The 25,481-nt window shown below is 39.8% G+C and overlaps 1 protein-coding gene across 1 annotated transcript in view; it reads right to left on the reverse strand.

The window, feature by feature from the left end:
* Positions 1–6,437: 6,437 nt before the first annotated feature.
* The window catches only part of LOC115219079 (MORN repeat-containing protein 4), a 42,029-nt gene continuing 22,985 nt past the window's right edge, over positions 6,438–25,481 (reverse strand). Inside the window, exons 2-4 of the mRNA XM_029789145.2 lie at positions 14,840–15,035; positions 9,148–9,257; positions 6,438–7,213 (exon numbers count right to left, since the gene is read on the reverse strand). Of these exons, the coding sequence (XP_029645005.1) occupies positions 7,065–7,213; positions 9,148–9,257; positions 14,840–15,015 (435 nt within the window). The 5' untranslated portion in view covers positions 15,016–15,035 and the 3' untranslated portion in view covers positions 6,438–7,064. The remainder of the gene's footprint in view (positions 7,214–9,147; positions 9,258–14,839; positions 15,036–25,481) is intronic.

Consider the following 25,481-nt stretch of genomic DNA (forward strand, 5'->3'; position numbering starts at 1 on the left):
AAACATTGTTGAACTTTAAAATTTTTGTGCTTTTTCCTGGTGACAGGAGAAAGTAATTGTTGAAATATTGAAATTATTAATATTGAACTTATTAATATTATTAATATTAAACTTATGAAAGCCGTTGTAGGCTTTATTGTTGTGCTCCCCTCCCCCACCACCAGTGGGGGTGGCATTTGAATTGTTATTCTCATTAAGAGGGAAAAAAATTATAGGTTACCCATTTTTTTGGATAGACAATTTATTATTGCTGAAAAAAATTAAATTTTAGCCATTGTAGGCTCTATTATGGCATCTGCCACAAGCGTGGGCGAGATTTGAACTATTGTCCTCGTTGTGAGGAAAAAAATATTATAGGCTTTCCGTTTTTTGGGATTCTAGATTATATTATTGTGTGAAAAAAAAAAAAAATTAATTTCGAACGTTGCAGGCTTTGTTGCTATGTCTCACCCCCCAGCAGGGGTGGGATTTGAATTGTTGTCCTCGTTAAAAGGAAGAAAAAAAAAAAGAAAAAAATTATAGGTTTCCCTTTTTCTGGGATTAAATTGTGTTTCATTTATTTCGATCGAATATGTCGGTTGAAATAATTCAAGAAAAGAACCAGCTGCATGAGCCAGCAGAAAAGTTTGCAGCAGTAGCCGCTGTGTTTTCAAAAAGTATTACAACTGAAACGGAGAAGCTCTCCGAGCTTTTTGAGAGAATGAAAGAGGAGGGTGGGGATATAAAGATCTCACCCTCCCCTAGTGTTGAAAATCTGAAGAGAAGGACACTCGTTTACAAAACGTACTGTCCATCATCGAAGAAATTCAAGCACTTCGAAAAGTGCAAAATAGAAAAATGCCTGGCCCCTATATGGAAAGATATAAAATACATAGCAAGGGGCCGGGCATATGGAACAATTGAGGCCAGATTCGAGATGGCTGAAAAAGCCCAAGAGCACTCAGTGAGTCCTCTAAAAACGAAGGAGGGGGTGCTGCTCCCAACATACAGGGGAAGGAGAACAGCACGCATCCGAATAAACGATGTACCACCAGAAATTGAGGCAAGTGAGGTGATGGCCACCTTGTTGTATAACAGGATGGACAAAATCCCCTTCCTCCAAATTACATGCACTGACCAACAAAATTGGCAAGGGCAGAGCATCTCTGCGATTATTCAAGGAATGCAACAAGACATTGAGATGTTGCCAGAAAGAGTGCTCCTGGGGGAAGATATTGCCCTCAAGATTCAAGTAGAGGGCAAAAAAGCCCATGTGTTTCGAATGTGGCAAAAAAGGCCACATTCGTGTAGACTGTGAAATATGGAAAAAAAAAGAAAATAAGTGCGCAGACATCAGGCCCTTCAACTACAGAACAAGACCCCAAACCCGCACACAAAATAGTCCCCACAGAAACAAATACCCCCACCCCACCATCTGTGGCACGCGCTCCCAAACAAAACACTCAAAAACCCCAGGCCATGCACACACCGGTCCCGACAGAAACAAATACACCCACCCCCTCTGAAGTAGCAACTCCTCTGGAGGACACCATGGATGTGACCGAGGGGGAGTTCAAGACACCTAGAAAAAAGTGAACACTTGCACCTTCCCCATCCATATCCCCCACAAAGTAAAAAGAAGAAAAACAGCACACCACAGAGAAAAAAGATACCGCTCCACTGTCCCAGAAGAAAAAATAAAAAAGAACAAAGACGAAACAAAGTTTGATACCAGGGATAAATATATTACAGACATTTTAAAAAAGCACCACAAGGCACGGAAGAGAGATGTGTGTGGATATTGGAAAACTGTATAAAGAAATGAAGGGTAGGCATCCGAGAACCATCACGAACATCCCGGACCTTCCATGGTATTTGAAGGAGTTTTTGAAGGAGCAGAAGGAAAGGACTGCCTCACGTGTGGTGAGGCCAGCCCCAGCATCACCAATAAAGGAAAAAAACAAAGAGTAAGTAGAACCCTTGCTTTTCTTTTGCTTTAAATGACTGCACTTAACCTTGGGTGTTTGAATGTGCGTGGTCTGAGCTCGAAGTGGAAGCAAGCTTGTTTCCTCGACGACCTCAGATCACACGATATGCATGTGATAGTTGCTACAGAGACCAAGCTGGACAGTCTACAAGCCTTCTCGCCCCTCCTGAATGACTATGAGAAAATCATGTCTCCTAGCTGGACCGGAGGGTGAGGGGGTGTAGTAGTACTGGTTCGAAAAGGCTTGGCTCTGCAGACAAGTACAGTCTATATAGACCCAGAAGGTGGGCTGGTCGTCCTTGACGTGACATACAGCAGTAAGGCCTTCAGGTTGATCGGGATTTCAAACTGATTTTTATCGGTGCCTAGAGAACTTTCTCGTGACGTCGAAGACATTAGTGGTGTTAGGTGACTATAACGCTATTGTTGATGTGTGCATCAATAGCATTGGCTCAATCTATAGGAAAGTAAACTCATGTCTCGTGGATCTACTCAGACTTGACCATCTGAACGTCCCAGAGTGGACCTGGATGAGTGCCGACGGAAGGCTCAAGTTCTATTTAGATAAGAACTGGAGATAAGTCTAGTTTTAGCTGTCCACAGCTTGTCCAAGTAGCATACACTGACCATAGTATGGTTAAGTGTAGACTGGACATAGATAGTACAGTTAAGAGAGGATCTGGCTACTGGAAGCTGAACAAGTCTATTTTGACTTGTGAGGCATACCGTAGCTGGTTTGAGGAATTAGTATAGAGGGCGTTAACCGGCGTGGCGGTTAATAACCGATGGTGGTTCGCCCTGAAGAGAGCCATTCGTTTTGAGTCTATTAAATTTAGCCATCAGCTAAGACTAGATAAGGCCAGAGTAGAAGGACAACTAGTTAAGGACCTAGAGGAGGTGTTGCGGTTGGGCTCTGCATCTCACATTTTGGCAGCGAGAACGGCCTTGGACCATCACCTCAAAGCCAAACATGAAGGGTTGCAGAGTTCAGGCTAAAGTGCGCGCATTGGGCCATGAGGGAATTAATGTTGTGATTCACAAGCACTTTGCCAAGTTGTTTGGGAGTGGCAGGGCACTGGATCATGGTGAGGCCCTTAGGGACTTCCTGTCTGGTGGCCCGCGTCTCTTGGCATAAGAGGCTGAGTGCTGTGAAGGACCAATCACGGCCGCAGAGGTAATCGAGGTACTGGGCGAATGCCCCGGGGAGAAGTCACTGGGTCTCGATGGTCTGCCTTATGAATTCTACAAAACTATGCCAGACTTGTCCGGGCACCTGCTGGCCAGCGTCTACGCCAACTGGCAGCAGAATGGGAGAATTCCCATGTCTGCGAGCCAGGGGATGGTGACGTTGATCAGGAAGGACCCGAGCAAGGGGGATGAGATAGGGAACTTCAGGCCCATAAGTCTGCTGAGCACAGAGTTAAAGATTTTGGCCAAGGTGCTAGCGTAAAGGTTGGCAAGGGTCGTCAACAAACTTGTCGGGGAAGCGCAAATGTGTGCTATCCTGGGCAGGACGATTCACGACAATCTCCACTTTATACGCTACTCCTTAGAGAGGGTGGGGAAGCTTTCTGGTGCAGGGGGGGGGGCACTGGTACATTTAGAGCAGTCTAAGGCTTTCGATAGGGTCGACCATTGGTACTTGGCGGCGGTCTTCGAGAAGGCTGGCCTGGGCCCGACCTTCTGTGGTTGGATTGCTGTGTTGTACAGCGACATTGAGTCCGTTGTAAAAGTAAATGGTTTCTTTTCAGGATCGAACGATCAGTGCATCAGGGGTGTCCCCTGTCCCCGCTTTTGTATGTACTGGCTCTCGAGCCATTATTGCGAAAGTTGGAGGCACTAGGGGGTGCACCGCATGATCTATGGTGTGGAAGAGGAGCTACGGCGTATGCGGACGACATCTCCATCATCGTGACGGATAAGGGCCAGCTTCCAGTAGTAGAAGAGGCTATCAAATGTTACGAGGCGGTGGCAGGAGCAAAGGTTAACAAGGACAAGTCAATTGGTTTGCAGCTCGGCACCTGGAGGGGCAAGCCGATGCTGTCCAATAACGTCGTGGGGTGTTGGACAGAAGGTCCTGTTAAGCTGCTCGGAGTCTGGTTCGGGCCAGACCTCCAGATAGAGAAAAATTGGAGTGCGGTGGCCAGTAAGGTGACTGCTCTAACCCAGACCTGGTCTGGGTGGGCGTTATCCTTGCTAGGAAAGGCGGAGGTGGTGCAGTTGTTTATAGCATCGGTTATCACCTACCGTCTGACCGTGGTGCCTTGCCCTGATTTGTGACAGAACAAGTTGGAGAAAATCCTTTTCCACTTTTTGTGGAAGGGAGGAAAGCCACTCGGGAATTGCTCTGTCTGCTGCCAGAAACCGCTAAAGGGTGGGCTAGGGATGCCTTGGCTGAGGATGCGAAAATTCGCGTTAAGGTTGAAGCACCTCTGGCATTACCTGGATGGAGAGCAGGTGTGGTCACCGCACGTTCGGTTCTACCTTCCGCAATTAACGTCCTTAACGGACATTGGTAATTGGATCAAGCAGAGACCTAGGCTGGGGGACTGACAATTGGAGTGCCGCCAGGCACATCAGCTACTCTCTCGGGTGGGCAATGCCGGCAACAAGAGTTTCACCGCAGATTTCTATAGTGGGTTAATGGAGGTTAAGTCCGAAGATGCCTTGGGGGAGACCCTGGTCTATGATGAAAATCAGTTAATCAACCTGTTCTGGAGAACTTTCGGGCCGGGGTATCTGGACAATTACCAGAAATCTCTGGCTTGGCAGTGCTTCCGTGCGGTGTTACTTGTTTTTGATAAACTGTCAAGGCACGGAAGTGCCGTCTTGCCAACATGTCCAAGGTGCGGGCAGGACAGGGAAACCGTCTTGCACCCATTTGTGGAGTGTCCGGAATTAACGGGACTGATAGTTTTCGCAGAGCAACTGTTGTCATCGATGGGAAGAGTACAGCTATCAGCTGAATCTATCATTGAGATTGTGCCACCTCCTTCCTTTAACAGGGAAAGGAAGACTTGCTTTTTCTGCGTAGTAGCCATACTGAAAGAAACAGTATGGAAGACACATCTGAGAGGCATAGTGTCGGGTGGAGAAAAGGTACCTGTCACGAGACAGATTCATGAGAAGATGGGAGCCTGTGGCGAGGAAGCTGGGAGTGTTTGGCACCAGGTAAGTGGAAGCCAAAAATAGGAAAGAAAAAGCAAGGGGTCTACCCTGGTGGTCGGATGCCTATCCTTCAGAGAAGCCATTACAAATTTCATTTGTAATGAGCAACGCTTAAGTCAAAAGTTATAAACATATTTATTAAATTATTGTAAATTTTAAATTGTAAATATTTAATCTCTACAGCTACTTCACCCTTTTATGTTTGTCTGTTCTTGTTCGTCCCCTCTTTGTAATGCCTTCATGGCAAATATTTATGAAATAAAGTAGCTTGCTTACAAACCACATGGTTCCAGGTTCAGTCCCATTGTGTGGCACCTTGGGCAAGTGTCTTCTACTATAGCCTTAGACCAACCAAATCCTTGTGAGTGGATTTGGTAGACGGAAACTGAAAGAAGCTATCATGTATATGTGTGTGTGTATGTATGTGTGTGTGTGTGTATATGTTTGTGTGTCTGTGTTTGTCCCCCAACATCGCTTGACAACCAATGCTGGTGTGTTTACATCCCCGTTACTTAGCAGTTCAGTAAAAGAGACCAACAAAATAAGTACTAGGCTTACAAGGAATAAGTCCTGGCATTGATTTGCTCGACTAAAGGCGGTGCTCCAACATGGCCACAGTCACATGACTGAAACAAGTAAAAGAGTAGAATAACAAACAACAATGATACAAAATGTAAAGATTTTTTTTCATAAAAATTTATTTTCACAAAAACTAAAATCTCATTTTGATTTATCAATCCCAAATTCATTATTTATTTATTTATTTATTTTCTTTTTGGGTATACCAATAATTTGTAGAAATATATTCAATAAATGTTGTAAATTTTTAAAAAATGGAATTTTTATCTCTAAATAATATTAACACAGCTCTCCAAGTAGTCTTTATTTTTCTCTTTATCTGGAAGTATATACATACATACTTACACACACACACACATATATATATGTATGTATATATGTATGTATATGTATATATATATGCATATGTATATGCATGTATATATGTATGTATATGTATATATATATGCATATGTATATGCATGTATATATATGTATGTATGTATATATGTATGTATATATATATATATGCATATGTATATGCATGTATGGATATATATATATATATATATATATATATATATATATATATACATACACGCACACATGCACAAACACACACACACACACTTAAACTGGTAAAAATCTGGCAAAACCTCCCACATTTTACACACCCAAGAATGGTAAATCTGGGAGGGTTCTTTTTTGTCAAACCCTGCATAAACTTCAAAATTATGTCTGTTTTTTTTTTTACCCCCAACTCCCACCCTCACACTTCCTTATTATGGTCAGTTTTACTCAAAACAAGTTCCTGAGATCATCCTAAATATATGTGTTAAAGTGATGTGAAAGAAATATTTCCCATTACTAATCATTAAAGAAAGTTACAGATATTCTACAGAAATTATAGCCAGACTGAGTTTTGTTATAATGTTTCGTAATGCTGGCAATAATTTCTGTAGAATATCAGTAAAAATAATCTTAACAAGAGATGTAATAGCGCTGCTAACACAGGAGAACATGGCATTGACTTATAAAAACATTTAATATAGTTTATGGCATATTACGGTTGCATAACAATATAGGTCATTAAAGGAAGTGGTCTGTGATTTTATGAAGACTGTTTGATCGCCAAAGTTTTTGTACATTAGATAGTTTTAAAGCTTCTTCTTCTTCTTCGTCTTTGTCTTCTTCTCCTTTGTCTTCTTCTTTTTCTTCTTCAAAGATTACTGCTGTTAGTGCAAAACTACAAAACAGATGTGGAATAGTGCAGAAATCTCATCTAATAATAATATGAGAGAGTGACATTATCATATTTGTGCAGTAATGGTCTCATTATCAATGAAAACACTTGCGTTTTAAAGCACATTTCTTATACTCGGATATGCTGAGCAGCTTGAGCTATTGACTTTGCTTTTTCTACATGGTCAGAACTGTCGCATATCATTTTGCATACATTTCTATCAAAGATACCTTCCTTTTTCGGAAAGCCATTAGTTCCATCAGCATATGTTACTAAACCTGGAAAAAAAAAAAGAAAAAAAAAAGAATTTAATTCCAAAAATTTTCCTGAAGTTATTTGACCAAAAATATTAGAAATTTCATTAGGTTACTTTTTAACCATATTAAAAGAAAATTGTTGAAGAATGCACCAAGGGATTCCAGATTCAACATATTTTTAAAGTTTCATTGCAAAGCAATATCTTAGTTTGTAAAGTAAATATCAATTCTAAGGATTTCAAAATGTATCTTCTTAAAAAAATGAGGTGAAAAAAAAATCTTAAACCATTTGTTACCATATTTCTATTAAACTATTCTACCTCTGATTAAATTAATTATGAAAATAATGGAGAATTTAGTTAATACTATATTTCTGTTGAGATGCTCTGTATTTCTTGCAATTATTTGAAATATAACAAAGAATTTAGTAAAATAACTTAGTTATCATTGAGCTAATGTTAGGAAAATAAATTGTGACTAAGGTTTGGCGGAAGATTTTAATTCAAAACTTATGAAAAGCTAGAGCCGGTTTTTTGTTACTATATTTTTATCAAACTACACTGGCTTTGTTACAATTAATTCTGAAAATAATGAAGAATTTACTAAGATAATTGTCATGATTAAGCTGGTGATTGTTTGGAACTTAATATAAAATTCTAATTCATATGACTTTAAAACAAGAAGTCAGAATCACAGCGCCAGTTTCAGGCAGGTTGGTCGCAAAAGTGTTATTAGATTTTTCTTTTTGAGGTTCAAGTGATGAGGTTGTCTTCAGTTATAACTGTTTTATAATAATTGATTTAACCCTTTCACAGTCATATTTCAAATGAAATGCAATGCGGAGACTGCGAAACAGTTAATTAAATAGCTAACTTTTATATTTATTTTTATATTAAACTATATTTCTGTCCAGTTATGTTTTGAACATGACCAAACAACATTATCCACCATCTTTCTAACAACTTTGGACACCTTTTTAAATTCACTATATTTCTGCCACTTATGGACATGCTTATGAAATCAAGTGAAAGTGTGTGTGGCTGAGTGGTTAGGGTGTTCAGCTCACAGTCGTAAGGTCATGAGTTCAATTCTCAGTGGCACACTGTGTCCCTGAGCAAGCCACTTTATTTCACATTGCTCCAGTCAACTCAGCCAGCAAAAAATGAGACACAACTGTAAAATCAAAGGGGCAGCTTTGTCACATTCGGTGTCAAGGCAAATCTCCTTCAGAACTATGTGAAGGGTATGCACGTATGTGGTATACCCAACCGCTTGCACAGATATTATATGTAACTGAATGGTTACATGGAGCTGATTAATTACAAGTAATTAGTTTATATATTTTATATTGAAACCCTTCAAAATTATGAACACATTTCATGCTCCTCCTCACCACCAACACCTTTACGGATTCTACCACCAACAACCACCACCAACACCTTTACGGATTCCTCAAGGTAGGACTGGAAGTACACAAGAGTAGTCTCAAATACAATGACATTTCCATTTGAATATATAATCATAGTTGCAGGCATGGCCATGTGGTTGAGAAGATAGCTTTGCAGCCACATGGTTTTGGGTTCAGTCCCACTGTGCAGCACCTTGGTCAAGTGTCTTTCACTATAGTCCCTGAGTTGACTAATGCCTTGTGAGTGAATTAGGTAGATGGAAACTGTGTAGAAGCCCAGCATATACATATATGTGTGTGTGTATGTGTGTCTTTATGTGTGTGTTCGTTTGTGTTTGTACCCCACCATCACTTGACAACCAGTATTGGTTTGTTTACATCCCTGTAATTTTGTAGTTCAGTAAAAGAGACTCATAGAATAAGTCCTGGTGTTGATTTATTTGACTAATGCTCTTCAAGGCGGTGCTCCAGCATGGCCGCAGTCCAATGATTAAAGCAAGTAAAAGATGAAAAAAACAAAAGGTAAAATGCAAATATAATTATTTACCGTAGCCATGAAATTCTCCATCCTTGAATTGGCCTTCATATTTCATTCCGTCAACATTTACGAATACACCGTAACCATAAAATTTACCTTGCCAAAACTCTCCAGCATACCTACATGGGACAGAAATGGAAAAGACTGCAATATTGTGAACCGACAAAGAAATCATATAAGAAGCAAAATGTAGCACATTATTTGGACCATGCCTATAGATTAAAATACTGACCTCTTGCCAGGCCACAAATATAGTAATCATCATTGTCGTCGTCATCACCATCCATTTTTCCGGGTCAGAAAGAATTTGGGGAATCTGATTTTCTAAGAGAAGATACCCTTCCTGTTTCTATGCAAGTAATATTTCCCTGTAGCTGGGCTTATTTTCACAAAATAGTGAAAACGAATCGTCCTAATGTGAGATGGTGGCACTCATTTATAACTATCACACAATGTCAAGACAAGCACATACACACACACAAAAGCATATATATATGTACACACACACACGAGTTGTCTAAGAGACCTTAAGTCAAGGAAAAGATACACTCATATATCTATCAGTAGAGTGGATATATTATCCATGTGTTCAACACTTTAACCACCAGACCACATGCCTTTATGTGCACATGCACACACACACACAGAGACACACACACACACACACAATGGCTTTCTTTCAGTTTTTGTTTGCCAAATCCACACATAAAATTTTGGTCAGCCTTTGGATTGAACCCAAAACCATGTGGTTGAGAACTGAATTTCTTAACTACACAGCCACATCTGCATCTATACGTGGCTTTGTTGACCTGGGGCTATAACTGAAGGCATTTACCCAAGTCACCACACTGTAGGACTGAATCCCAAAACCACGTGACTGAGGAGGATGGAGAAATTTTTTTATATAGTCATAAGTGCAGGTACCACTGAGTTTTGCAGAGCTTCTAAAAGAGAGGAAAAAACCATTTAATGCAGTAAGGAAGCAGTTTGTCAAAGTATCAACTTATTTCTTAGTCCAGAAGCTTCCTGGTCTGATTGCTTGTGACAGAAAGAACTCTAGTAAAGGCACCAAACAACCTTGGATTAGTGCTAAATCAGGTGACAAATTAGGTCTACACTGCCTCAACCCGGAGGTAAAACAGGAAAAATAAATACAGCATATTTACTGAAACAATTTTCCTTATTTGGTGAGAGTAAATAAAGAAAAACTGATTAGCTTTATGCTTGTATACTGGGGCTGTCAATTTCAGCATCTCTTTGATGGTGAAAATATCAACTGCAATTTTTGAAATTATATATAAATATTTAAGTATATATATGTATGTGTGTGTGTGTGTGTGTGTGTGCGTGCGCACACACATCTATCTATTCAGCAGTGTTAACACCAAGCAGTGTTTAGGTGTAAGTAAATGTTAAGTTAGTTAAAATATGTTTGTGACATAATTTCAACTTTTAAAAGCAAACTTATTGCAGTTACTGTAGAAAAAACATTCTTTCTAGTGGTAAAAGCTGTGTCCTTATAAATATATACATATGTGTATATAAATATATATTGTTGTCTTCATTTTCTTTCTTTTTCTTTTTCTTTTTTTTGCCAAATAAACACATGCACTATGTTTTATTTCTTCACTCGTTTATTACTGTTCTTATTTTATTATGTTAACTTATGTCCATCGTTTGGAAATCTTTCGTCACACAAGATCAGAAAGTGGAGCAAGAACACACACGAAAATGAAAAGTGTCACTGAAGAGGTCACAGATGAGTGATGAAAGATCTCCGGACAATGGACATGAGTTAAAATAAGGACAGTAACAAACAAGTGAAGAGAGAAAAATATAGTGTGTGTTTATTTGGCAAAAAAAATAAATAAATAAATAAATAAATGAATAAAATAAAATAACCATCCTGTAATACAACAATATCTGTTTCAACACACAATTTCACATCAAGAATCTTGCAAAACGAATTGATGAATGTATATATATATATATATATATATATATATATATGCTTTAGATATAGATAGAGTGTTAGATAATGATTCAAGGTTATATAATTAGATTGATATAATTAGATTGATACGATGATGGGATAGTTGTAAATGAGTGTCACCATCATACAAGCAGCTTCCCTTGTTTTCAGTCTTCCATGGAAACACATCCAGCCACAAGGAAATATCATCTTACTTTGAAATTGGTAAGGGTTGGCAACAGCAAGGGTATCCAGCTGTAGAAAATTTACCTTAACAAATTCCACCTGACCCATGCTAGTAAGGAAAAGGGGACATTAAATGATGATGATGATGGTGGTGGTGATGATATGTATATGCTGAACATTATATATACAAGGGCTGAATGAGCTGAATGGATGCCCAGAAGAAGACCAACCTGGAGGAGAAGGGTCTGGAAACTTAAAGATCCTGCAAATGGGCAGAGATTTAGAAACGTATTACTCGAAACCTTTGATGAAATAGAAGGGGATATAACATCACATAATGTGGAAGACAACTGGAGGTTTCTATGGGACAACCTGCTGAGAGCCACTGACCAGATCTGTGGCTGGTGCAAAGTCCCCACTCGACCCAAGGTAATGTGGTGGTGGAACAATGTGGTTGACAGGGCTATTAAACAAAAGAAACAGGCTTGGAAGGACTGGAAGAACGGAGGTAGCAGGGAAGTGTATCAGACTGCCAGAAGGGAAGCAAGGAGACAGGTTTATTTAGCCAGAGGGGAAGCAGATAAGAAAAAATTAGCCAATATTTTGCGCCGTGAGGACCAAAGACTTGAGATATTTCGTGTTGCAAGACAGTGTGTGAGAGAGAATCATGAGGTGGTAGGAGAGAAATGTGTTCGCATGGATGATGGTTCACTTGCGCTAAATGAGGATGCAAAGAGAGAGGTTTGGAGACGCCACTATGAAAGATTGCTGAATAAAGAAAATGAATGGGATAAAGAGAGTCTGCCAAATGTCAGCCCAACAGAGGGACCAACTATCCGAGTTGACAGTTCCTTGGTAGTTAAGGCAAATAGAAGCATGAAGACAGGGAAAGCCCAGGCCCATCAGGAATTACTGCTGAGATGCTCAAAATATCTGGCAGTGTTGGCTATAGCCTAGTCACCGGTATGGTTAACCAGGTGATACACGAAGGAGTCATACCCAATGTAGCTACAAAGGTAAAGGTGACGCCCTAGATACAAATAATTACAGAGGCATCAAGCTGTTGGATCAGGTAATGAAGGTTATGGAGAGGGTCATAGCCCAACTGATTAGGGAGAGAGTCAACTTGGATGAGATGCAGTTTGGTTTTGTGCCAGGGAAAAGCATCACTGATGTCATATTTCTGGTGAGACAGCTGCAGGAGAAATACCTGGCCAAAGATAAGACCCTGTACCTGGCTTTCGTTGACATGGAGAAAGCCTTCGACAGGGTCCCCCGATCCCTTATCTAGTGGTCAATGAGGAAACTAGGGATGGATGAATGGCTGATGAGAGCTGTGCAAGCCATGTACAGGGACGCTGTAAGTAAGGTAAGGGTTGGCAACATGTACACTGAAGAATTCAAGGTAGAGGTTGGGGTTCACCAGGGTTCAGTCCTCAGCCCCCTCCAGGCAATTACGGAGGAATTCAAGACAGGATGCCCCTGGGAGCTCCTCTATGCTGACGACCTTGCTCTAATTGCTGAGTCACTATCAGAACTGGAGGAGAAGTTTGAGGTGTGGAAGGAAGGGTTAGAATCGAAGGGCCTTAGAGTCAACCTAGCTAAAACCAAAGTCCTAATAAGTAGGAAGGCAGACAAAGCACAAACGCCTTCAAGTAGATGGCCCTGCTCGATCTGTAGAAAAGGCATAGGTAGAAACTCTATAAGATGTACCTAGTGTAAGCTATGGACACATAAGAGGTGCAGCAATGTCAAAGGAAGGCTAACTAGGAAGATAGTTTTTGTATGTGGCAGATGCTCAGGAGCAATAAACACTGAAAATCTGCAGAAAACAACTTCCGTCACTTTCCAGGGGGAAAAACTAGAAGTAGTTGATAGCTACCATTATCTAGGTGACCAAGTCAGTAGCGGGGGTGGGTGTGCTGAAAGTGTAACTGCTAGAGTAAGAATAGCCTGGGCAAAGTTCAGGGAGCTCTTACCTCTGCTGGTGACTAAAGACCTCTCGCTCAGAGTAAAAGGTAGACTGTATGATGCATGTGTACGAACAGCCATGCTACATGGCAGTGAAACATGGGCCGTGACTGCTGAGGACATGCGTAAGCTCACGAGGAATGAAGCCAGTATGCTCCGATGGATGTGTAATGACAGTGTACATACTCGACAGAGTGTAAGTACCTTGAGAGAAATGTTGGACCTAAGAAGCAGCAGCTGTGGTGTGCAAGAGAGACGATTGCACTGGTATGGTCATGTGGTGAGAATGGATGAAGATAGTTGTGTGAAAAAGTGCCAATTCCTAGCAGTTGAGGGAACCCGTGGAAGAGGTAGACCCAGGAAAACCTGGGACGAGGTGGTGAAGCACGACCTTCGAACTTTAAGCCTCACCGAGGCAATGACTAGTGACCGAGACCTTTGGAAATATGCTGTGCGTGAGAAGACCCGGCAGGACAAGTGAGTCCATCCCAGCCAACCCACTTATGTATGCCTTTCCTCCCTTGGACACATGAAGACCTGTTGAGACAAGCGAAGTCGAAATCGAACCTCATCCGACAACAGGCACCCATGCCAACCTCCCTTCATTGGACACTAAACTCTGCTTGCGAAGACCTGTTGGGGCAAGTCAAATTGGAATCGAAATTGAACCAATCCTATGACTGGCACCCGGCAGTTGCCAGGGCCGCTGAACTGACTCATGTGAAGGTGGCATTTAAAGAAACACCGCTTGAGGAGATCCATTGAGTCAAGTACACCAACATCAAAAATCAATGGAAACTGCAGTTGTGATCCCTGTGCCGGTGGCATGTAAAAAGCACCATCCGAACGTGGCCGATGCCAGCACCGCCTAGTCTGGCTTTCATGCCGGTGGCACGTGAAAAGCACCATCCAAATGTGGCCGATGCCAGTGCCGCCTTGACTGGCTACCGTGCTGGTGGCACGTAAAAAGCACCAACCCGACTGTGGCCGTTGCCAGCCTTGCCTGGCACCTGTGCTGGCGGCACGTAAAAAGCACCCACTACACTCACGGAGTGGTTGGTGTTAGGAAGGGCATCCAGCTGTAAAAACACTGCCAGATCAGACTGGAGCCTGGTACAGCCTCCTGGCTTGCCAGATCCCCAGGCAAACCGTCCAACCCATGCTAGCATGGAGAACGGATGTTAAACGATGATGATGATGATACAAGTGTTAAATTAAATATATTCTAACCAGATAAATCTGAGGCATGTAATCACAAAGTGTTCAATAAATAATTAGCAATTAACTGTAAGTCAGAATATTCAGAGCTGTAACAATTAGTGGACATGATAACAAGACAATGGAATGAAACAACTCAGAAAAATCTCATAAAACTAATATATGTAAAATACCTATTTGTGTTTGTACCAAAAAATTGTAAATTCTTGTCAATGAACATTCTTCTCTGTTCTGTTTCTTTGAAGTAAAATAAAATTTTTATTTGTCGATGAACAAAAAAAATACAATGGAAGAAACACCATTCTATCTCAACATAATATAACAGAAAAATTAAACTTTGGCAAGTTTACTTACGAAGCGCCATCTGGAAAGTTAATGCTGCCTTTGCCAGTGAACAATCCACTCTCAAATGATCCTTTGTAAGTTGTTTTGTCACCGAAAATAATGGAACCAATTCCCATCCGAAGTCCACGGTCATCAAACATGCCATTGTAAACAGTACCATCTGGGTATTTGAATTCTATTGCCATATTGCTTGCTTATAATCTTACTAGAAAGAAAATAAAAGAGCAGAATAAGATTTCTTGTATGTAGATATCTAGGACATTAAAATATATCTGAAAGAAATAGTGAGAAAACATTGAATAAATATTCATAACCAGCTTAGATAAATATCAGTTATTGAAGATGGTTCACATATCAGGCTCGGAATATTATATTTTGACATACTATCTTTTTTTTATTTTTAACTTTGCAAGGTCTAACTAAAGTTAGTAGGAAGAATTGAAGAAAACTGTTGCTATTTTGTTCAAGGTCAGCCCTGATTCGCCCAACCCATTTTTTTTGGGTTTCATGAATAATATGTCTTAACAACCATATTTGAAATGAGATAATTCAAGAAAAGAACAGAGCAAATGATGTGATTACAGAGTACCAAAAACACAAATTCCACTGGGCCAGACATGTCACAAGGTCTATAGACAACAGATGAACTTCTGCAGTTGCCAAGTGGTATCCAAAAGATGAGAAGAGGCCCCTGGGAAGGTCTCTACAATGATGGGAAAACAACTTAGTCAAGCAATTTGGGTCAAAATGCACAATCAAGACAGAGTTGGAAGTGTATTATGACCAGTGAGGCATAACAACATCTGATGGTCTGGTTGACACTGTAATACTTTGATAATACTTCTAATCAATACCATCATTAGATATGTGATGCAGCCATAGAAAAGGATGGAGACCGCCTGTAAAAATCATACTGTCATTGGAACTCTGAAATATTTATCCTCGTGCAATGATGTATTACACTTTTCTCTTTTACTTGTTTCAGTCATTTGACTGCGGCCATCCTGGAGCACCACCTTTAGTCAAGCAAATCGACCCCAGGACTTATTCTTTGTAAGTCTAGTACTTATTCTATCGGACTCTTTTGCCGAACCACTAAGTTACGGGGATGTAAACACACCAGCAATGGTTGTCAAGTGATGTTGTGGGGATAAACACAGACACACAAACATATACACACACATATATATACATATATATATATATATATATATATATATATATATATATATATATATATATATATATATACATATACATATACGACAGGCTTCTTTCAGTTTTCGTCTACCAAATCCACTCTCAAGGCTTTGGTCGGCCTGCGGCTATAGTAGAAGACACTTGTCTAAGGTGCCACGCAGTGGGACTAAACCCAGAACCACATGGTTGGTAAGCAAGCTACTTACCCTTGTGCCTATTATTATTATTATGTATAAAAAAAAAAACAGATGACCCTCCACACAAAAAAAAACCCTCTAATATTTTGTTTATTACTATTTATTAATGATCATGGATGCCATACCAAAGGAGTAACATAAAAAACAAGAAGATTGATGGATGTGATGTTGCAGGAGTAACATAAGAGAGATAGATGAGTGTAACAGTATGGGAGTGACAGGACAATAAATGGATGGGATTCTATAGGAATGACATATTGGAAATATATCTCCAGGCACTGGAGTGGCTGTGTGGTACAAACAATCTTACCAACCACATGGTTCTGGGTTCAGTCCCACTGCATAGCACCCTGGGCAAGTGTCTTCTACTATAATTTCAGGCCAACCAAAGCCTTGTGAGTGGATTTGGTAGACGGAAACTGAAAGAAACCTGTCGTGTATATATATATATATATATATATATATAATATATATATACACATGTATATGTGTGTATATGTTTGTGTGTCTGTGTTTGTCCCCCCAACATCGCTTGACAGCCAATGTTGGTGTATTTATGTACCTGTAACTTAGCAGTTCGGCAAAAGAGACTGATAGAATAATTACTAGGCTTACAAAAATAATCGCTGGGATTGATTTGCTCGACTAAAGGCAGGGCTCCAGTATGGCCACAGTCAAATGACTGAAACAAGCAAAAGAGTAATTACACTTAGATAAGTGTGATACTATTAGAGTGAGATGAGGAAAATAGAATGTTTCCCCATAGCCTAACATGTTTTTCATGGAAGACTGGAAATAAATGCCAGCGCTAGTATGGCAGTGATGTTTGTTTACTGCCATCATGTAATGTTAGGACAAGGCTACACAGAAACACACACACACACACACACACACACACACACACACACACACACACACATACACACACACACACACACACACACACACACAGAGAGCAGGCATCTTTAAGTGTCCACCTCCCAAACTGAATCACAGGACTTTGGTTGGTTTGAGAATAAAGTAGAAGACACTTGTCTAAGCTAATGTACAGAGGCTTGGTGCTTAGGTAATCAGCTCACAATTGTAAGACCATGAGTTCAATTCCTGGTAGCACACTGTGTCCTTGAGCAACACACTTTGTTCTTCATTGCCTCGGTCCACTCAGTCAGTAAAAATGAATACTATTTGTGTTTTCAAATTTTGTGTCATGCTGAATCTCACTGAGAACTATGTTAAGGCTATGCATGTCTGTGGAGTACTCAGCCACATGTGTGTTAATTACATAAGAAGGCTATTCCATTGATCAGATCAATTGTCATTATTGTAACTGATGGAGAACCAGACAAAGGGACTGAATCCCAAGACCAAGTAGTTGGGAAGTAAACCTTTCAATTATTTTGAGACCCCTACAGAGTGTGAGACCCTAAGTTATACTGGAGTTTATTTAGTTTATGCCGAGACCAGGCTCCACATCTGTGCTAGAATCAGGCACAACTATATTCATTTCTGGTAGTAATACCATCAAGCTTTAAAAGAGAAAAGCAGTAAAGTTCCTTTGCACATTATATAGACTTATACGGTTAGTTTCTTGATTTCTATGGCATATATATATATTTCGCATCTGGATGGGATGCTGGTCCATACCAGAATTACTCCTCTTTCCCAGCTGAGTGGACTGGAGCAGTATGAAATGAAGTGTGTGTTTTGTTTGTCACCTGGTCCAGGAATCGAAACCACAATCTTACAAACAACATTACACCTGATTTTCTCCCCTCCATACACACGCAAGCATGTATCTGACTCATACACTGTTCACTTTCCAGACATTTGTACATTACTGCATATGCTTTATACACACTTTTCACAAGTTGAGGTGCACCTGAGCACTGTATACAATAATTCCATTATTATTATTCTTTTTTTTTTCATTTTAACACCCTAACCACTAAGCCACACGCCTCTACCCTCATGCTTTACTCAGTTCTTATTTCATAAAACATTAATCCGCTAGCATCCTCTTTCTGTGGATGCTATTCTAAAAGACATTGACTAAGATTAATAATGGTTTAAGTTGAATGTTAAACATATTAATCTCACCTTTCTGGAAACTAAAAATATATAGATAAGTCGATTAATTCCATTCAGGTCATGATTGATTGCAGTTAGGTCTTGTGAGGGAAAAGCAGAGGAACTACACCTCAACACTTTATTGCAATTTTGTTTCGTTTTCCTGAAAGAAATATATCTTTTATCGTTTACTTGTTTCAACCATTAGACTGTGTCCATACTGGAGCACTGGCGCGAAAAATTTTTGGTTGGACCAATCGACTCCAGTACTCTTTTATTTTTAAAGCTGCTACTTATTCTACTAGTCTCATTTGCTGGACCAAGTTATAGAGACATAAATGAACCAATACCTGTTGTCAAGTGGTGGTAGTGATGATGGTGGGGAAACAAACACAGACACACACATAGATATAACTCTGTGTTATATAAATATATATATGTGTGTATGTGTGTATGTGTATACACACATACACGCACATGCACACACACAGGGGTAGAGAAAGAGAGACAAGTAGCAGAGAGAGAGAGAGAGAGAGAGAGAGAGAGAGAGAGAGAGATTAGTTGAAACTAAATATGGCCTAATCTTAACCTGTCACACTAGGAGTGGTCATTAATAGGAGATATTGAACCTGGTTGCTGTTTCATTATCAGGTTATTGATAGGTTTTGGTCGGTTGGCTGGTCAGTCGGTTGGTTGAGTAGTTGCTATCATGTCATCTGTACATTTACGACTGCTGACCTGCACCACTCAGAACGAACACAACGCCCACACACACACACATGTGCGTGTGCATTCATGCATAGTAATAGTTTTTTGGTTTATTTGAAAACAAGAAACGTGGAAGTGAAGTCTTAATAAGCATATAGGTGTGGCTGTGTGGTTAAGAAGTTTGTGTCTCAACCACATGGTCCTGGGTTCATTTCCATTGCAGGGTACTTTGGCTAAGAGTCTTCAATTGTAGCCCCAGGCTATAGACATATCACATTTGGAATGGTCATTAATAAAAAAAACTAGCACTCTGTCAGTCACAACAACAAGGATCCCAATTGATCCAATCAATAGAAGAGCCTTCTCATGAAATTAACATGCAAGTGGCTGAGTACTCCACAGCCACGCATACCCTTAATGTAGTTCTCAGGGAGATTCAGCGTGACACAAAGTGTGACAAGGCTGGCCCCCTTTGAAATACAGGTACCACTCATTTTTGCTAACTGTGTGGACTGGAGTAACATGAAATGAAGTGCCTTGCTCAAGGACATAATGTGTCGCTGAGAATGGAACTCGCAATCTTATGGTTGTGAGATGAATGCCCTAACCACTAAGCTACATGCCTTCACTGGGGCTGTTCATTAAAAGGGGATTATTCAGTCATATTGCTGGTTCTGAAACTGAAAAAAGCCTGTTGTATATACATGTGTGAGTGTGTGTGTGTGTGTGTATGTGCACGCTCAGGTATATTTATGCGTATACGTTTGCAGTCATGTATGCTTGTCAAGAGCAGGACTCATTAGCCACCAACAGACCCGCAAATGAAAACAATAAGTTAGTCCTAGAGCTCACAATGTTCCTGACACTCAGCAATGGTCTTCCTCGGTCACGAGTGGATGGCCATCATCATCATCATATATATATATATATATATATATATTAGTGCAGGCATGGCTGTGTTAAGAAGCTTGCTTCCCAACATCATGGCCTAGAGCAGCGGACTCGCGGTCGAGGGATCACGGGTTCGAATCTCAGACCAGACGATGTGTGTGTTTATGAGCTGACTCTTTCGCCACAACTTTCTCTCACTCTTTCCTCCTGCATCTTGCAGCTCACCTGCGATGGACCGGCGTCCCGTCCAGGTGGGGAACCTATACGCCAAGAAACCGGGAAACTGACCAGGCATGGCTTGAGAAGGAACAAAAAAAAGCAACAACATGGTTCCCGGTTCAGTCGTACTGTGTGGCACCTTGGGCAAGTATCTTCTGCTATAGGCTCACGTTGACCAAAACCTTGTGAGTGGATGTGGTAGACGGAAACTGAAAGAAGCCCGTCATATCTCTATATATAAAACTGAATTGCGTTTTTACCGCTTGGATCGCTTTCAATGCCACTACATCCCGTCCGATTCGCTCCAAAATTTACAGGGACATGTAGAATGAGGTGACGATGCGCGTGGGCTACCTTAGAAATCCCTATCTTGAAAGGTGTGGTTGCTAGGGGCCATCTTCCTCACTCACCCTATTTCCTCCTTTCCCTCTCTTACTCCTCTTCATAACTTTCAGAAGTCCACTACGGTTATTTAAAGTATCTGTCACTATCGCTATTTCCTTTCTTTTTCACTGACTCTGTTTCCTACCTTCCTATCACTTCGGCGGCGTTCTTTTAAGTATATGTCTGTCACCAACAAACAACACATGAGCATGAGAACAAATATTATGAATCAGATATTCTTGCGTTCATTTATATGTGTGTGTGTGTGTGTGTGTTCTATATATAAATATGTATATATAATATATGTGTGTGTGTGTGTGTTCTATATATAAATATGTATATATAATGTATGTGTGTGTGTGTTCTATATATAAATATGTATATATAATGTATGTGTGTGTGTGTGTGTGTTCTATATATAAATATGTATACATAATGTATGTGTGTGTGTTCTATATATAAATATGTATATATAATATATGTGTGTGTGTCTGTGTGTTCTATATATAAATATGTATATATAATGTATATATACAAAGTGTATATATCTGTATTTATGTATATTAAACTTTTTCATACTTTTTCATAATTATATATATTTTTAAACAAATTATAAATATAATTTAATAATTTTTATTTTCAATTTAAATAATTTAAAGTTTTCAATTTTATATTTTACTAGCAGTATCGCCCGGCGTTGCTCGGGTTTGTAAGGGAAATAACTATATAAGCATTTTTAGTGAGTTATAGCAAAAAAAATAGCAAAAAATGCATTAAAAATGGAATAAAAAATGATAGTAATTTTTTTTTAAATCGTTGACTCATCGTAGACATTTTTAGAGAGTTACCTCCCTTATATAATAGCGAAAAATGCATTAAAATGGAATAAAAAATGATGGTAATTTTTTTTTTAATCGTTGACTCATCGTAGACGCGCGCTAATACCCAGAAGGACTCGATATGAATCACGACTATAAGATACCCGGTTTTGGTTACACTGCACCGCAAAATGTGGGAGTGGTTAGGAATCTAAATCGTAGGAGACAGACACACAACCTTACTTTTATATATAAAGACTAGCAGTATCGCCCGGCGTTGCTCGGGTTTGTAAGGGAAATAACTATATAAGCATTTTTAGAGAGTTATAGCAAAAAATGCATTAAAAATGGAATAAAAAGTGATGGTAATTTTTTTTTAAATCGTTGACTCAGTGTCTTCAAGCCATGAAGTCGTTGTTCTAAAAGAACGCTGGTCTCCTTGACAACGCTTTACGACGTTGATTTCCTTACACTCCCTTCCCCACAGCTTCACGAGGGAGAAGCAAACAGGTGCAGATGTGAGCGTGGACGCCAACTCCGCCGCCATCGACACACGAAAAATTATGCATTAAAATGGAATAAAAAATGATGTTAAATTATTTTTAAAATCGTAGACTCATCGTAGACGCACGCTAATAGCCAGACGTGCTTGATATGAATCACGACTATAAGATACCCGAATTTGGTTAAACTGCACCGCAAAATGTGGGAGTAGTTAGGAATCTAAATCGAAGGGGACAGACACTCACACAACTACAGTTTTATATATATAGATATATTTTCTATGTTATATTTTCTTTTTTTATGTTTTTGTTTTTCGTTTTTCAGTTTGATTTGCCTATTAGTGGTTTTATCTCTAATTTAATTTATACAGATATATATCTCATGTGTATACATTTGTATATATAATGCGTGCACACACACACACACACATATATATATACACATATATATATAATGTGTGCATTACGTAGTCGGTCGATTCAGCTGAAAATATGCACACCTATGTTAAAGGTGCTGACAAGTTTGCATGACAACTATTTTGTTCCTCAAATGAAAGGCGTCACCTCTAGGACAAAATTCCTCATCTTATAAAATGTGGCCCCAGTAGACCCGAATGAAATCGGGTTATATTAACCAAAATGTGAAAAGGGGTCTAAATGGGGCTGGAAGGGGATTAAAATTTCAAGGAGTGGGTGTTTAGGAATTCTCTGTTACATCAAGCTAAAAAATTTGCGGCAGCCTTTTAATCGTCAATGTGTTGCTGTCCATGATAAAGAAGTTTTGAATGCTTGCCATGGTGAGTCTACTGTCGTGAGAAAGAATCACTTCAAAACTTGGTGTTTACGAATTTTCTTTTACATCAAGTTCAAAATTTTACGCCAGCCGTTAAACTGTCACTACGTTGCTGTCCGTCGTTAAAAAATGCCAGCCGTGGTGACTCTGCTATCCTCAGATTCTATCCCTTCAAACTTTGGTTTCCAATATTTTATTATTTTTATTCAGCTCGCAAGTTCGTCTGTCCCTTTTAAATGTTAGCGTTTTGCTGTCTGCCTTGAAGCAGACCTTTCCATTGCCACTGCCTCATATTTCTGATTGATCTTTCTAAATATTTTATTTCTCAACTTACTCAAGATCTTCTGTTGTTTATAAATGGGAGAGAGATAGATAAAGATAGAGAGTAAGAGAAAGCGAGGGAGAGTCCGAGAGAAAAAAAAGTAAGAGAGTGGGAAAGTGAGAGAGAAAGGAGAGAGAAACAAATACGGAGAATCATCATCATCATCGTTTAACGTCCGTTTTCCGTGCTAGCACGGGTTGGGCAGTGTGACCGGGGTCTCGGAAGCCAGGAGGCTGCACCAGGCTCCAGTCTGATCTGGCAGTGTTTCTACAGGTGGATGACCTTCCTAACGCCAACCACTCTGTGAGTGTTGTGAGTGCTTTTTTCGTGCCGCCGGCACTGTTGCCAGGGGGGCTCGCAGTGGCAACGATCGGTTGGTGCTTTTTACGTGCCACCGGCACAGAGGCAAGTCAAGGTGGTGCTGCAATCGGCCACGTTCGGATGGTGCTTTTTACGTGCTGAAAGGAAGCAACAGAAAGTAACACCCACACTCTTACCCACGCGTAGAGCGGGTCACCTTCAGCTAGTATATATATATATATATATATATATATATATGCGTGTGTGTGTGTCTGTATGTGTGTGTGTATGTATGTATGTGTATGTTTGCATATCTGTGTTTGTCCTCCCACCATCGCTTGACAACCATTGTTGGTGTGTTTATGCCTCCATAACTTAGCGGTTTGGCAAAAGAGACCAATAGAATAAGTACTAGGCTTTCAAAGAATAAGCCCTGGGGTCGATATGTTCAACTAAAGGCAGGGTTCCAGCATGGCCACAGTCAAATGACTGAAACAAGTAACAGAATAAAAGAATGTATGTGTGTGTCTGTGTGTCCCCTTGCCATGACATTGTATGAGTGTTCTAAATGAATGACATTTATGTCCAACTGAAGAAAGCCACCAAGGAAATAAGCACAGCAGCTGAAACTCGATCAAGGTGGCTATGCTTGATAAGAGACTGCAAGTGGAGCCAACCGTTTTGTAGGTGAAGACTACCTCAGTCCTCACTGCCCCACTCAGGGGAAGCATACAAGCCAAGGGGCAAAATGCTTGTGACCCTGAGATACCTGCTGGTGATATGGAAAGGTTTCCAGCATTGCAATGGATTTAGAAGAGCTAGCAAAACCTCTGAGGAGCTCCTGCAAAGCATCTCTGATATTCATTTCACTTGCAAAGCTATGCCTGATCATAGGGAAATATTATCTTATTTGGAAACAAGTCAGGGTTGGCAACTGGAGGATATCTGGCCATAGAAAAATCAACTTCATCTGAACCACAGCCATGGAAAATTTGACATTAAAATGACAATGGAGATTACGATGGTCTTTATCACTTCTTCAACTATTTTTATACAAAGTTTTCATCATCATCATCATTTAGCATCTGTTTTCTATACCAGGCTCCAGTCTGATTTGGCATGATTTCTACAGCTGGATGCCCTTCCTAAAGCCAACCACTCCAAGAGTGTAGTGGTGTCTTTTACATGTTACCAGCCCGAGTGCCTTTTATGTGTCACTGACATGAATGCATTTCGCATGTCACTGACACAGGTGTCCTTAACATGTCATCATCATGAGTGCCTTTTATGTCACCAGCACTGTCCACAAAATGTATAAATCATACAGAAAGATTTTTAGCAAATCTATATCTGCAACTGGTGTAACATGATAAGGTATATAGTTATATATGCCTCAATCCTTGTTTATCATTTAGTGTATTCACCCCCCCCCCCATATTTTGCTAACCCTCATTTTATCCATACTCTCTTGCAAACTCTATCCAGTCCTTCTTCCTGTTCTTCTGCCCTTCAGATTCTTCCGTGACATGTTGCCCACCACCACGAACAACACCATCTTTATCTTTCCAGTTTCAAATGACATCAGTGAACTATCAGACACAAGCATTTCAATTTTATCTCACCCTCTCAGTGACAAACAGCAAGTATCACAATAATGATATGTAGATCTTTTTATAGTATATTCTAGCATGTGCAAACACGGAAATGGCATCCACATGCACATACGTGTGTGTGTGTGTGTGTATGTATGTACACATATGGATATACATATATATATGTATATTATGTGCATGTATATACACATATATACACAAATATATATGCATATATATAAACATACAAATATATATATAAATCTACACATACACATATATACACACACACATATATACATGAACACATACATATATACATACATACATACATACATACATATATATATATATATATATATATATATATAACACATATACATGAATATGCAAACATATGCTCATATATACATACATATATACATGAATATATGTACAAACATGTCTGCATATACAAATGTTTACACACACACACACACACACACACATATACATACACATACATATACATACACATACATAGGCAAGCAAACACACACACATACATGCAGGCACACACATGTATATATTAATTTAAATCTATATTTGGAAGTCACTCACATTATCAGCATCCAGAGAATCAGTCAACTTATTGAGATGCTGAAATGTCACTTATAC

This window comes from Octopus sinensis, linkage group LG14 (assembly GCF_006345805.1).
Source record: "Octopus sinensis linkage group LG14, ASM634580v1, whole genome shotgun sequence".
Lineage (NCBI taxonomy): Eukaryota > Metazoa > Mollusca > Cephalopoda > Octopoda > Octopodidae > Octopus > Octopus sinensis.